Source organism: Cucurbita moschata, unplaced genomic scaffold (genome assembly GCF_002738365.1).
Source record: "Cucurbita moschata cultivar Rifu unplaced genomic scaffold, Cmos_1.0 Cmo_Scf00052, whole genome shotgun sequence".
Taxonomy (NCBI): domain Eukaryota; kingdom Viridiplantae; phylum Streptophyta; class Magnoliopsida; order Cucurbitales; family Cucurbitaceae; genus Cucurbita; species Cucurbita moschata.
The window spans coordinates 571,566-585,218 of NW_019268568.1; the positions used below are offsets into that span (position 1 = coordinate 571,566).

At 37.5% G+C, this 13,653-nt stretch overlaps 2 protein-coding genes across 3 annotated transcripts in view; both read left to right on the forward strand.

The window, feature by feature from the left end:
• LOC111436198 (probable serine/threonine-protein kinase PBL17) overlaps window positions 1-6,517 on the forward strand; it is a 13,091-nt gene extending 6,574 nt beyond the window's left edge. For both annotated transcript variants that reach the window (XM_023073927.1, XM_023073926.1), the window contains exons 4-6: window positions 5,212-5,348; window positions 5,566-5,689; window positions 5,977-6,517. In XM_023073927.1, coding sequence (XP_022929695.1) covers window positions 5,212-5,348; window positions 5,566-5,689; window positions 5,977-6,365 — 650 coding nt within the window. In that variant the 3' untranslated portion in view covers window positions 6,366-6,517. The remainder of the gene's footprint in view (window positions 1-5,211; window positions 5,349-5,565; window positions 5,690-5,976) is intronic.
• A 2,442-nt stretch (window positions 6,518-8,959) lies between these two features.
• LOC111436140 (U-box domain-containing protein 35-like) lies at window positions 8,960-13,420 on the forward strand. The gene is made up of 9 exons (XM_023073837.1): window positions 8,960-9,415; window positions 9,487-9,608; window positions 9,682-9,809; window positions 9,894-10,141; window positions 10,247-10,307; window positions 11,331-11,682; window positions 11,761-11,862; window positions 11,960-13,150; window positions 13,226-13,420. Exons 1-9 carry the CDS (start codon window positions 9,253-9,255, stop codon window positions 13,307-13,309), a joined length of 2,451 nt encoding a protein of 816 aa, XP_022929605.1. The 5' UTR covers window positions 8,960-9,252; the 3' UTR covers window positions 13,310-13,420.
• The last annotated feature ends 233 nt before the right edge of the window (window positions 13,421-13,653 follow it).

Sequence of the window (13,653 nt, forward strand, 5' to 3'; positions counted from 1 at the left end):
TTTTTTTTTTTTTTTTTTTTTGCTGTTCTTTCTTTTTCTGTTTGATGCTTAAGCATTTCATTAAACCAATGAAATATGAAACATTTTTCAAATACATAAGAGTCAAGGAGATTACGAAAAGTTCTCCTATTGCAATAAGCTACAAAGAAAGAATATTGGTTTAGTGAAATGAGAAGAATACTGTTATGAATATTAGTAGTAGCATATTTGTAAATACATAAAAGTTGGAGTTCCCAGTTATAAATAGAGGGACTTCGAAGATTTCAATATAGAGTTTCTGGAAAAATTCTGTGACAGATTCTTGACTTCTCAAAGTGTGTGAGAAATTTGTAACTGTCTTCTTTATATCAATACTACTTTTGGTTAATTTCATTTTGAGTTCTGATCCCTATAAGATTCTTGTAGGTTACCATCCTTAGAAGTTGTTAAAGGGGCTTTCTCTTTGCCTATTTTGTTCAAGTTTTTCAGATAATCAATTGGGTTGGGGGGTTAGGGTTTATAGATTTTGGGGGTTGGGATGGTAGATAGACACTCGGTCAAATTTGAGAGAGAGAGTTTGTGTAGTAGTGATAGATTTTTGCTTTTGAGGGGTAGGGATGTTGAGTTTTAGCAGGCTTGGTTGGTGTGCTTGAATCAAGGTGATATATCTCTGATCCATGTCCATTTTAGTTTGAAAAGTATGTGGTTGCCTCATCCTTCTTTCAAATCCTCCTTTCCTTCTTGGTGGTGGGGCTTTAGGGTTGAGAGTAAGTGGGAGAGCTTTCCCTTCATGCAAAAGTTGTCTTCTCTTAAACTTGTGTTGGAGGAGTCATATAAGAATGTGTTAAGAGGTATTAAATTAGGAAACAAGGGACTTTGGATAGGATTACTGTATTCTGGTCTCGGTTATGATATATGATATGAACGAATTAGATTAAAAGGAGACTTCAAAGACCTTTGTAAGGAGGTCGTGTTGGAGACAAAAGGCTAAAGTGAGATGGGCAAGGATGATTGTATTAGTTTCTCCTATCCTAGATCTCCTACTTTCCCATGAAAGTCTCTTCTTTTTTATGTCCCTCCACTCTCTTCTTATTTGCCTTAGACCTTTTGATGGTTTAAATTGGTGACCCGTCTTTTACCCAGACTAAGGAATTGTTGGAGGATATTTTTTGAGTTCAACAATTGTTGAACAGGAGATCAAACTATTGACCTTTCAGTTAATAATTGTCCATTGAGTTGAGGAGAAAAAGTTGTTTTAGCTTTGCTAGGTAAGACCACCTAGTCTAGATAGATTCTCTATGGCTTTCTTTCAAAATAAAGGGAAGTTCGTTAAACAAGATTTAGTATAGGTCTTCAGTAATTTCATCTTCATGACTGCAAGATTATTGACTTTTCCATATAGGCCCCCAATTGTGGAAGAGTTAACACTTTGAATCAGATTTCGGCTGGGGGATCCTCTTTGGATGGGCCACTTTGTTATATTCTTTGTAGGAGTGTTGCAAAGGACCTTGATCGTTAGCTCTGGAGATGTGATTTTGCCAAGGTTGTGTGGAGCTGTTTCTTTGAGATGTTCATCTTTAGCTTTGCTTGCTTGTTGGGTTGTAGGGAGACGTTTGTAGAGCTTCTTCATGATGTGCTTTTAAGTGGAAAAGGTTTGTTTATGTGGCAGGCGAGAGTTTGTTTTATTTTGTAGGCTCTTTGGTGTGAGAAAAATAACAAAAATTTCAAGGCAGGAGAAATCTTATAGCGATATCTAGTCTATGGCTAGATTCTACATTTCTCTTTGGGCTTCATTGACAAGATCTTTTTGTAATTACTGGATTGGAGCTCATTTTCGTACATTGTTGCTTGGCTACCCTTTTAAGTGGGTTGTATTTTTTTCTTTTTTTATCTTGATGAAAGTTCGGTTTATTGTAACAAAGTAAAAGTGAGTATATAGTATAAAAAAAGGGGAGAGACTATGAGATTGAGTTATGAGCGTGTGGGGTTCATTAAGTGTTTGATAGAGGGGTTGGGAGGCGAAGTTTGTAAATATGGTTAAATACTTTAGCATGAGGGGTGAAGACCGTCTTTTATCATTTTCGGTTATACTTTGTTGCTAGGAGAAAATGGGGAGCTTTCAAATTTCCCATAGCTATGTGTTTATATTTGAACATAAATAATAGAAAAAGGCTCTATAATTTGTGGCATTAGTGGGTTGATTTTAGGGAATGATAACTGAGAAGGAAATGTTGCATTGAAGCAGAGCATGAGGTAAAAGATCTCAGGGGCATTTAGTGTCGTTGAAGAAAACCAAGGTGAAATAGAGAAAGACATTGCACTGTTTAAAGAAGAAATTTGTATAATGCTATTGACAATTGAGCAAAACGGAAAGAGAAGGATAAGTTGAAGGGGAAGACGAAGAGAAGCTGCTAATGGTGCCAATGGCAGGCATTCCATCGCATTCAGGAGAGACTAACAGTAGAGCTTCTGATGACGGTTCAAACAAGCTTAATGTGCTTGCTCTGGTCTCCGGTGTTCAAAATGTGATTGTGCAAACTTGAGGCACCTACTTTTTGGCGGAACTAGTCTTGAGAGTTGAATGATAAAAGGATGGCTTGATCTTTTGTCGTTAGTCAACTAGTTAATAAGGAGACATTGGAAGCGGTTGTGTTTTTCCTGGATGAGGAGGCCTGTACTTGGTTTCAATATGAAGATTCAGTACCAACTGAGATTGGGAAAAATTCAAGTCATTGATCCTGAAGTTGTTCCATCCAATTTAGGAAGGGTTGTGCAAGAAATTTTCATCTCTGGAACAAGAGTAAAGGATGAGAGTGGTGGGTGCAGAAGGGATACTGAAAAAATAAGCTGAAAGAGAAATTCTGGCTGACTGAAGTAATGGAGACGGCTGAACGATAGGAACACAAAAACAATCTGGGCCAAAATAAGAAAGGAGTTGCCTTCTCTCCAAATAATGAAAGCTCTGGGGTAGGTAGTGGGTTGGTTAGGACCTTTACCATCCGCCAAAATTGGTTTGATCAATGATTGGGAAACAAATGGCAAAAAAAATCTGAAGAGTGCATGACAAATGTTCCATTTTGAAGTCTACCAGAGAATGAGCTGTGGATGAACGAGAAAAGGATCTTTGAGATTCAATCATAAACCACTTTGCCTCGGTTTTATGCAACCTCCCTTTGTTTTCAGTGTGTTGAGAAGTTTGCCCTAGAGCATCATTGCAGGTGGCAGGAGCTATAGCTGCTTGTAGGTCAGGAAGAAGAGCTAGAAATGGAGACATACGTTGGCTGAAATGAGTTAGCTTCCCAGGCGAAGGTTGCAAAGGAAAGATAGAGGAGATTGAGGAAGCAGCAAGTATAATTGAGGTATCTCTTAATTCAGTGGTAGGTTTTGATTTGCCAAGGAAAAAAACGTTGAAGGTGAAGGGGTTGACCGGGCAACTATATTATCGATGAACCACCAAAGGTTGATTTCTAGTATGTTTAGAACACGCGAGGGTAATTATGATTCTCAGGGATGCCATTTGGGTTGTAGAACGCCCCATCAACTTTCCAATCTATGAAAGTCTGCCCTGTTCTTTCTTGACGACATCTTGGTTTACAAGTTTCCAATTTATGAAAGTTCTTAGTTCTTACTGATCCATTTAGGTTAAAATGAAGATCGTGGATATAGAGGTGAACTACCTTAGATTGGTTAGAGGTCTTATATAGGGTGATCTATTCTCTCCCTTCCTCCTAGTGGTAGTTGATGTCCTCGATAGGTTAGTTATCATGGGAATGGATATTGATCTCAACGAGAGTTTTCACATTGGTAGGGAAGGTGTCTTTTCCTCCCATTTTCAATGCTAATGATATAATCTTCTTTTGCTCAGGGAGGGAGGATTCTTTCGTCAACAGAAATAATATTTTGGCAGATTTTGAACTTATTTAGGCCTTAAAATCAATGAGGATAACAGTTCAATTGGGACTTTTCGGTTTGCTAGATGGGTATTTGTTGTTGAGCGTGAGGTCTCCACTTTATCTACTACCTTCCTCAGGCATACCATCTTTTTTTTTTTGTCTTGGGGCCCAATAATTTAACAGATTCGAAAAGTCTTTCGTACGGGAAGAATGTGTTCTTCTCCCTGATTGTTGGATTGAATATCGATTTTACTTTGTAAGTGGCTTTCTCACCTACTTCATGACTTTGTCGAGGAGGATCCTCTCTACTACTAGTTGTAGGCTGGAGAAGATTATAAGATATTTTCTTTGGAAGAGAGTTCAGGAGGGTGGGGCTCTCACTTGGTTAAATGGACGTTGTCTCAAAATCAATTGAGTGTACACTATATGAAATAGGCTTCCAATTCGAAATAATAAGACCTCGGAGACCGACATCCAAGTAGAGGCATTAAGCCTAACAAGTGGCAACACCTTTGGGCTCCTCCAAGATTTTTCACAATCCTTAAGAATGATGTAATTCTTTCTTAACCAAAGGCCTCAGTGGATAGCAAGAGGTCAGCCTACCACAAAATTTGCCCCTTGTTCTATGTGGAACATGGCCTTTTCACTATGATTAAGTGAAATATTTCATTTAAATTTCTTAAAAGCCCCAACCAGCAAAATTTCTTTCAAGATGAAGTATGACTTACCCATATTTTTAAGCCACAAAATGGGCCACTTATAATATGCTATTCCAACATCTCTTTCTGTTTAATAATAAATGTTATGATTTTAATCTCTCTCTGTTTATTATTTATTTTTATTAATTTTTATTAATTTCTTCAATTATCTTATAAAAATATCCTTCTAGTGACATTACATATCGATATAATCTTATGTTTATATATATTAATGTTGAAAAGGGTGTTTTGAATCCTATTAAGCAATTGTTAAAGTCTTATTAAGTCATCCAAACAATTTCTATGCATTTTCGTGGTTTTTCATTTGATTACATTTTCATCCATAGATTTGAGTATTTTATCTACTTTATTCATGAACTTTAAGAAGTTTTTATTATGCTTTAAGGTTTCAAATTATTCCTACCTTTGGTTCATGCTGCTAACAACAGCCACTAATTGACAACTTGTTTTATTCTTCTAAACTTTAGAGGAGATGATGTGATCCAACGGCTGGTTTTATGGGTTTGGGAAGTTAAAAAAGTGCTTTTGAATATGGCTTATTTATTAGATACACTTTATCTCGAAAAACATGCTTATTTATTAATTCTCAGTTCCCTCATTGCATTTTTCTACGATGTTAGGAGTGGGTAGTTCACTGAGTTGGGCGAAAAGAATGAAAATTGCTTTAGATGCTGCAAAGGGACTTGCGTTTCTTCATGGTGCAGAAACACCTATCATATATCGTGATTTGAAGTCATCAAATATCTTACTTGATACAGTTAGTTTCTTTCTCTATCATTTTGTTTTATTAGTCAGGCGTTATTCTTCCTTAGAGGCAGTAGTCAAGTTTCTCTGTTATAAATTCCCAAAGAAAAGTTTGACAGCCAATTCAACTCTCTAGGTGACAGTACTAGGGATGAACAAAGAAGAATTTGTGTATATTGAGTTCTTTTAATCTTAATTTCTTCTGCTGAATTTCAAGTAACCTTTATCAGGATTTCAATGCAAAGCTTTCAGATTTTGGCCTTGCAAAAGAAGGACCTATGGGAGATCAAACTCATGTGTCAACAAGAGTGATGGGTACATATGGATATGCTGCTCCCGAATATGTAATGACTGGTGAGTTTGTAGGTACCTAATACAGAACAATTACAATAGCTACAGCCTTTTATTCTTTTGGTATATTGAACAAGAATGTTTGCATGTACTTGTTTAGTCAATATGTAAGCATCTTATCAGTCATGGTTACTGCCTCTGTTTATCAAAATTAATTGATTGAAAAAATCATGAGTGATTTGCTAGATGTTGTTATTCCCTTTTTCCTTCTAGTTCTTGAATGAAAGGATGAACTTAAGTTGGTTGCTCTGCCCTTTTCAAGAACTTAGTCCATGTATTGATATTACCAGGACATTTAACTGCCCGAAGTGATGTTTATGGATTTGGGGTGGTTCTACTTGAGATCCTTATTGGCAGGAGAGTAATGGACAAGAACAGACCAAGTCGAGAGCACAACCTGGTTGAGTGGGCTCGCCCGCTCTTGAACCACAACAAGAAAATTTTGAAGATATTGGATCCTAGAATAGAAGGACAATATTCAACTAAAACTGCAATGAAGGTTGCTAATTTGACTTACCAATGTCTGAGCCAAAATCCAAAAGGCAGACCCCCTATGAGCCAGGTGGTACAAATGCTGGAGGGCTTTCAATGTCCGAAAGATACCGATTCTGGTACCGTGCTTCACGGTGGAGTCGATGACCTAATTCTCAGTCCGAACACATCTCACAGTACACAATAGAAACTGAATAAGAAAAGGAAAAAAAAAAAAAAAGAAACAATGAAAGAAAAACTGAAGGACATGGAAACAGGCTGAGACACAAGAAGCAAAAGTGGACACTGGAATGAACTCGATCTTTGTCGTCGCCCCTCTTCGAACTGTTCCCTCGAAAATTTGGTTTCCCTTGAGAACTCAGCATCTTTTAAGAATTGGACTGGTTTTATGTGTTGATTGATAGAATGGATGCCAAAATTGTGAAATACTTTTTTCTACCAATTACTCTATCCATAAGTTTCTAAGAGCATGTATTCTTTCAATGACATTCTGTAGTCCGGAGAGTATATATATATATATATATATATATGGGTGTAATATGTTCACTATCTACCATTTTTCTTCTTTTTCCTTGTTTTATTTATCAGCAAACACTGTAAGGTACTGCTTGTATATCTTGTGGAAACAGTTGCTTTGTACTTGTATGAACTTTCCAATTTTGGTAATGAAATAATCTTTCCTGTTATTGTGGAGTTCATATGTTTTAAATCAATGATCAAATAATCTTTTCTGGTACTGTGGAGTTCATATATTTTAAATCAATGCTGCTGCATCTTTGGGGTATTGGTAGCTGTTTTGCAGGTGAAGCATCAAGCTTATTATTTGTTTAGAGCTTACTTGAGACGCTAATAGACTCGTTGATCTCGATTCCAATGTCAATGTTTAAATTAGTCTCTTGATTTTGCTTGCTATTATTATATGTTCGTGCGAACTCATTTTCAAAATGCTTTTTAGGTAAAGGTAAGGTTGTAGCACGAGAGTGATGAGCAGGATAAAGAGAGTCGGCCATGGGATTTGTGAGATCTCACATTCTTTAGAGAAGGAAATGTAGCATTTCTTATAAGAATGTAGAAATCTATCCCTAATTAATTTGTTTTAAAAATCCCTAAATAGATGTGTTTTAAAAATTATTAGGCTAGCGAGATATGGGCCAAAATAGATAATATCTACTGCTGGACTTGAGCTGTTACAAATTTATTCTCCTCATTTATTCTTACAAGATATTAGCATTGGTTCTGTCTTTTTTTTTAGTGACGTTTATAATTTTTTTTCCAATTTAAGCATAATTCATATAATATTAATATTTTATTGTAAACGTATAATTCATAATTATATGGATAGATTGAACTATATAATACCATAATTATTGTTTAAAATAATTTTTTTAAAAAGCATATCGTTAATCTTTCAAAAAATAAATTCTATTAAATGTAACTTTTGAAATAAAAAAAACAACGTGCTCATATTTATATACCATCAAATTGATTTTATTTATAAAAAATAAAAAAAATAAAACTCTAAATTATCTAAATTAACAAGTAAATCTATCTTAATTGTACAATAAACTTAGAAGAAATTGGGAAGAATTTTGCTCCAGTTAAAATCAAGTTTTATTAAAATTGAACTCAAGTTGCAATTAATGTTACATCAACAAGAATCGAGTTTTATTTATGCAACAAACGTTTTTAGATAATTCAAGTGACGATTCATTTATTTTTATATGGTTATAAATTGTTAACCAATGATTGAAATCTAGAATTATAGTATTTTATTAATGTATTTTCTAGCTTTAAGACTTTTTATTTACTTAAGTTACATTTACGTACCGACTACTTTTAGGTCAGTGTTTCATTTTAAGACTATATAAAGTCATGTATTTGGATAATGTAGTAACAAGAGCATGTGTGCTTTCTTTTATCCTAGAGCTAGTAAAAAACAAATATTCGATCAACAAGATAATCTAAATATTAAGTTCTTTCGGACTTTTTTTATTATTTATTTTTTAGTTTATTGTTTTGATGTATTATTATTTATTTTTTAGTTTATTATTTTGATGTTTTTTGATAGTTTAGATTTAAAGGTCTTATTCTTCCACAAGTTCGTTAGATCGAATTTTCATGTATTTCAATAATTTAAGATGAAATTATCTTGTCGACAAAATACCTAATCCATATGTTTCTAAATAGATTATAAACATTTAAAAAAAAAAAAAAAACTCATAAAGAAATAGTTAAAACTAACAAATAAGCCTTTCATAAATCTTTTAGTTCTAATTATTAATACTACATTAATTTTTTTTTTAGTTCATTGAATGGAAATGCGTTCTATCGTTAGGCTACCTATCAATCGATTTAAAAATAGCACGTTCATTTCTGTCATAATAATAATAATAATAAGCACGCGAAGTAGCTAGAAGCTAGAAGCTAGAGCTCTTAGTCTTTTCATTCTGATTCACAAAAGAATCGAGAAAGCCAACAAAAAGATTCGATTCTGACTTCGTAGAGCTAGTGCTGATGTTGCCTGCGCGTAGGGTCGTCCCCCACACTCGTCTCCGAGCGCTAAGGGGCTTTTGTTTTTTGAACAAACGACAGTGTTTTGGTGACGCCTCGAATCAAGCTTTTGTTGCAACATGCTATGTTTTCTCCCCCAATGCTAGTAGGTTGATGGGTCGCATTGCTGACGCCTTGAATCAAGCTTGCGATATGTTATATGAATTCATGCAAAATAATGAATAAAAAAAGAACAATACAATATAAAGTTTACGCATAGGTTAAGTATTATATGAAATTCATAAAAAATAATGAACTAAAGGAGGGAAACTGACACCCTATCGTCTTCAACAATAATGCAACGACAAACTGACAATTTTGTACAACAAATTCTTCTTCTGGTTCAAATTCAACAGAAACCTCTTCAAAATAGATACTCACAATGAACAATTCGGTTACTCCGTTGATTCCAAAACCCCGATCCGTGGATCTTCCTCACAAAATCCCCTTCTCAATTAAAACCGTATTTTCTTTCCCTTCCTTCTCAGAAGAAGAGAGGAGAAGAGGTCGATCGAAGAAATTTAATGGCGAGAGGCGGAGCTCAGAAGAAAGAGATGGTGGTGGCGATCGACAAAGACAAAGGCAGCCAACAAGCTTTGAAATGGACAATCGATCGCCTTCTGAGCAGAGGCCAAGTCGTTACTCTGCTTCACGTTAAACACAAATCCTCTTCCACCGCGAATGCGAGTAAGAAATTATAAACCCTAACTTTTGAAATCGAGCGATTCTTCTTAAATCTTTTACAAATCGGTTTGTAGCGACGAATCTCAAGGCCGATTTCGATCACGGCGAGACCGCTTTGTACAAACATCATCACATCGACAATCATATCAACGATCAGTTCTTCCTTCCTTTTCGTTGCATTTGCACAAGTAGCAATGTCAGTTTCTCCCTCTCTCGAACACATATCTGAGTAACGCTAAATCTATAAATAATGTGATTGAAAAACACAGATAACATGCAATGAGGTGATGTTAGAGGGATCAGACATTCCAAAGACATTAATAAATTACGTCTCCAAAAACGTTGTAGACATTTTAGTAATGGGAGCACCTACAAGATCAGCCGCACAAATTTACAAGTAATTTCCTCTTCATCTGACTTGAATCTCAACAACAAGAAATGCTTATTCATAATCATGATGATGTTCTTGTTGTTAATGCAGGAGATTCAAATCAGATGTGCCAAGCAGTGTATCAAAAGGAGCACCAGATTTCTGCACAGTTTACACCATCGGTCACAGAGGGAAAGTTTCGGTGAGGCAGCCCACAGTTCCAGTGCCGGCAAGGCCGATTGCTCCGCCGCGCAACCAGTCGCTGCGTGCCTCGCCGCGCCCCCAGCTGCTGCATCAACGCACTAATGTCTCCCAACTCCTGGCTGAGCCCAACCCACTATGGTCCAAATCATCTAGATGTATGTCTTCTTGCATTTTAAATAAATTATCAAATATTTTCGAATTAATATTTATTTAGAGATGTAAAAAGACTATTTTATCCTTTTGTGATTTGATTTTTGCAGGTTTAGAGACTCAAAGTAGTATGAGGGTTCCTCATGCCCTTCAACAATATTTGGACTTCAAGTAGGTGATTTTACGTCTTTGCCCTCCCATACATTACAACTTTTTAATAAATACTATTTTAAAAGATTATCCAAACAATACTTTGTTTATTTTATATTATATTATAAAATGTTGTGTATTAATGTTAGGATAAATTAATATTAAAAAAAAAAAAAAACCTTTACTTGTCTGAAAAATTACCTTAAATTTCATTAAGGCTCTAAAATTATAAAAAAAAAACTTAAAATACACCTTTAAATATTTTAAATTAAAAAATATTTTTATTAATATTAAAATTTTTAGAGATAATTTATGAAAGGTAAATATATAATTTTCAAAAGATATTAATGCTTGTTGGATGAGAGTGCGACTAATTTAGGGAATGATCATGAGTTTATAATCAAGAATACCCTCTGTGATGTCCCACATTGGTTGGGAGGAGAACAAACCACCAGGGTGTCTTCTCCTAGCAGATGCGTTTTATAGCTTTGAGGGTAGCCTGAAAGGGAAAGCCCAAAGAGGACAATATCTGTTAGTGGTGTGCTTGGGTCGTTACAAATGGTATCAAAGCTAGCACCGGACGATGTGCCAGCCTTCTCGCTATTCCTCGAAGGGGAGGTAGACACGAGGCGGTGTGCCAGTAAGGACGCTAGGCCCCGAAAGAGGTGGATTGTGATGTCCTCACATTGATTGGGGAGGAGAATAAACACCATTTACTAGGGTGTGGTGTGGAAACCTTCCCCCACCAGACGAGCGGGGAAGCCCAAGAGGAAAAGCTCAAAAAGGACAATATCTGAAAGTAAAAGTCCAAAGATGACAATATCTGGTAGCGATGTGTCTGGGTCGTTACAAACCTCTCTATTGGCATGAGGCCTTGAGGGGAAGCCCCAAAAGGACAATCGAAAAGTAAAAACACAAAAAGAACAATATCCGGTAGAAACAAGGCCTCCTTAAAAGTGAATATCTGTTAATCTGCTGGCTATTATGAAAATTTATAGTTTTTTTTTAATGGTGATAATGGAATGCTTTTGGTGGGATGAGCAGGTCGCCGTTCACAAGGCAGGGTTCAAGGGCTTCAGTGAGCAAAAGGGTGGACCCATCGACGGTGGATTCCGACAATTCGTTTGTCAGCTGCGGCAGGCGGAGCGTGGACCGTGGCTTCTCGGGGGCGTTGTCCTACGCCACCTGCAGAGACTCGTATCGACTTTCTAACGTCTCTGAGTCGGAAACTTCCAGCCCCGGTCCGCCTCCGCCTTCGCCTTCGCCTACATTGGAAATCGAAAGTGGAATGAACAAGTCCATTCATAATAACAACTTCTCTTCTTACTCTCAGGATCTCTCCTCTTGCTCCCTAGAAAGCGACACATTCACTCGCCCTTCTCATTCTCATGCCCAGGTGATTCACTTCCATGTTTTCCCTCTCTCTATGCTTTTCAGTTCTTGAATCTGAAATAATTTTCCTGCAATTCGAAAGGACGATGTTGAAGCTGAGATGAGAAGGCTGAAACTGGAGCTCAAACAAACCATGGACATGTACAGTACGGCCTGTAAAGAAGCCCTAAATGCTAATCGAAAGGTTTCTTTCTTTCGCCATTTCCGAAACCTCAAATCCTTTCCTTCATAGATCTATAATTTCGACTCAACAAACCGGATACGAATCGATTTATTTGCAGGCGACCGAGCTCCATCGCTGGAAGGTGGAAGAAGAGCAAAGGTTCGAAGAGGCGAGAATGGCGGAGGAAGCAGCATTAGCAATGGCAGAGAGGGAGAAGATGAAATGCCAAGCAGCAATTAAGGCAGCTGAAGCCGCTCAGAAAATCGCAGAACTCGAGGCGAGGAAAAGAGAGAACGCAGAGAGAATGGCAGACATGGAAGCAGAGGAAACGAAAAAAGCACTCTCGGGATTCGGCCATGGAGATATTGGATACAGAAAATACACAATTGAAGAAATTGAAATCGCTACGAACCACTTCTCCGATTCTTTGAAGATCGGTGAAGGCGGTTATGGTCCAGTCTTCCGTGGAAAACTCGACCATACGCCGGTGGCCATCAAGGTTCTCCGGCCGGACGCTGCTCATGGCCGGTCGCAATTTCAGCAAGAAGTTGAAGTTCTAAGCTGTATTCGACATCCGAATATGGTTTTACTTCTCGGAGCCTGTCCTGAGAACGGTTGTTTAGTTTACGAATTCATGGGGAATGGAAGCTTAGAAGACTGTCTCTTCCGAAAAGCCAACAATCCAGTTCTTTCATGGCAGTTACGATTCCGAATCGCGGCGGAGATCGCGACCGGACTGCTCTTCCTGCACCAACACAGACCAGAACCGATCGTACACCGCGATCTGAAACCAGGGAACATTTTGCTAGATCGGAACTACGTGAGCAAAATCAGCGACGTCGGACTGGCGAGGCTAGTTCCTCTATCGGTGGCAGATTCAGTGACTCAGTATCGGATGACGGCGACGGCAGGAACGTTCTGCTACATCGATCCAGAGTATCAGCTAACAGGATTGCTAGGGATTCAATCGGACATTTACTCGCTGGGCGTAATGCTTCTGCAAATAGTCACTGGCAGGCCGCCGATCGGACTGGCACACGCCGTCGAGAGGGCGATTCAGAAGGGAAAATTTGCAGAAATGCTCGATCCGGAGGTGAAGGACTGGCCATTTGAAGACGCATTGAAGTTCGCGAAGCTTTCGATGAAATGTACAGAGATGAGGAAGAGGGATCGGCCGGATCTTGGGAAGGTGGTGCTGCCGGAGCTCAATCGGTTGAGAGCGATGGCGGAGGAGAGTATGGGAATTCGGCCGTTCAACGGCAGCAGTGCATCTTCATCGCCATATACAAGCCAGACATCTTCTTCTCAGGTAACTTCAACCTTCCTGCTGCCTTTCATGGCGTTGAAATTGAATGAATTTGATTGATTCTTAATCGTAAAACAGGAACCGATGAGAATACATCAAGAACAATGTGGAGCTTGGGTTGAAAGCTCAAGCAGCCAATCAAATAGTAGCACGTCATCATAGTCAGGCTAACAACCTTATTGGCTGGATTAACAAATCTATTCTTTTCTTCTTTTTATTTAGGATAAAAATATGTATAATTTTTTCAACATATTTATCTCTCATTTTCCTAACACATTATAGTCTTCCTCCCTCACGTGCCTATATATCTACCTCCAATGCTAAATCCATACTAGGAAACAACGGTAGCGATAGAAATGATTACAACAAATCGTGTATCCCGTTTAATTTTCACCATTTTAAATGTTGAAGATAACCGTTCGTGGTAAAATGCTTCTGTTAAAGTAAGGATCTAGTGTTGATTTGACATCAACATTTGTAACATTATTAATAAATCCATCAATCTC

Excerpts from the sequence above, each read along its gene's own strand:
- LOC111436140 (XM_023073837.1), top strand. The coding sequence starts at position 9,253 with ATGGCGAGAGGCGGAGCTCAGAAGAAAGAGATGGTGGTGGCGATCGAC. Across the intron at positions 10,142-10,246 it reads ATGGTCCAAATCATCTAGAT|GTTTAGAGACTCAAAGTAGT; the intron begins GTATGTCTTCTT and ends TGATTTTTGCAG. Across the intron at positions 13,151-13,225 it reads GCCAGACATCTTCTTCTCAG|GAACCGATGAGAATACATCA; the intron begins GTAACTTCAACC and ends ATCGTAAAACAG.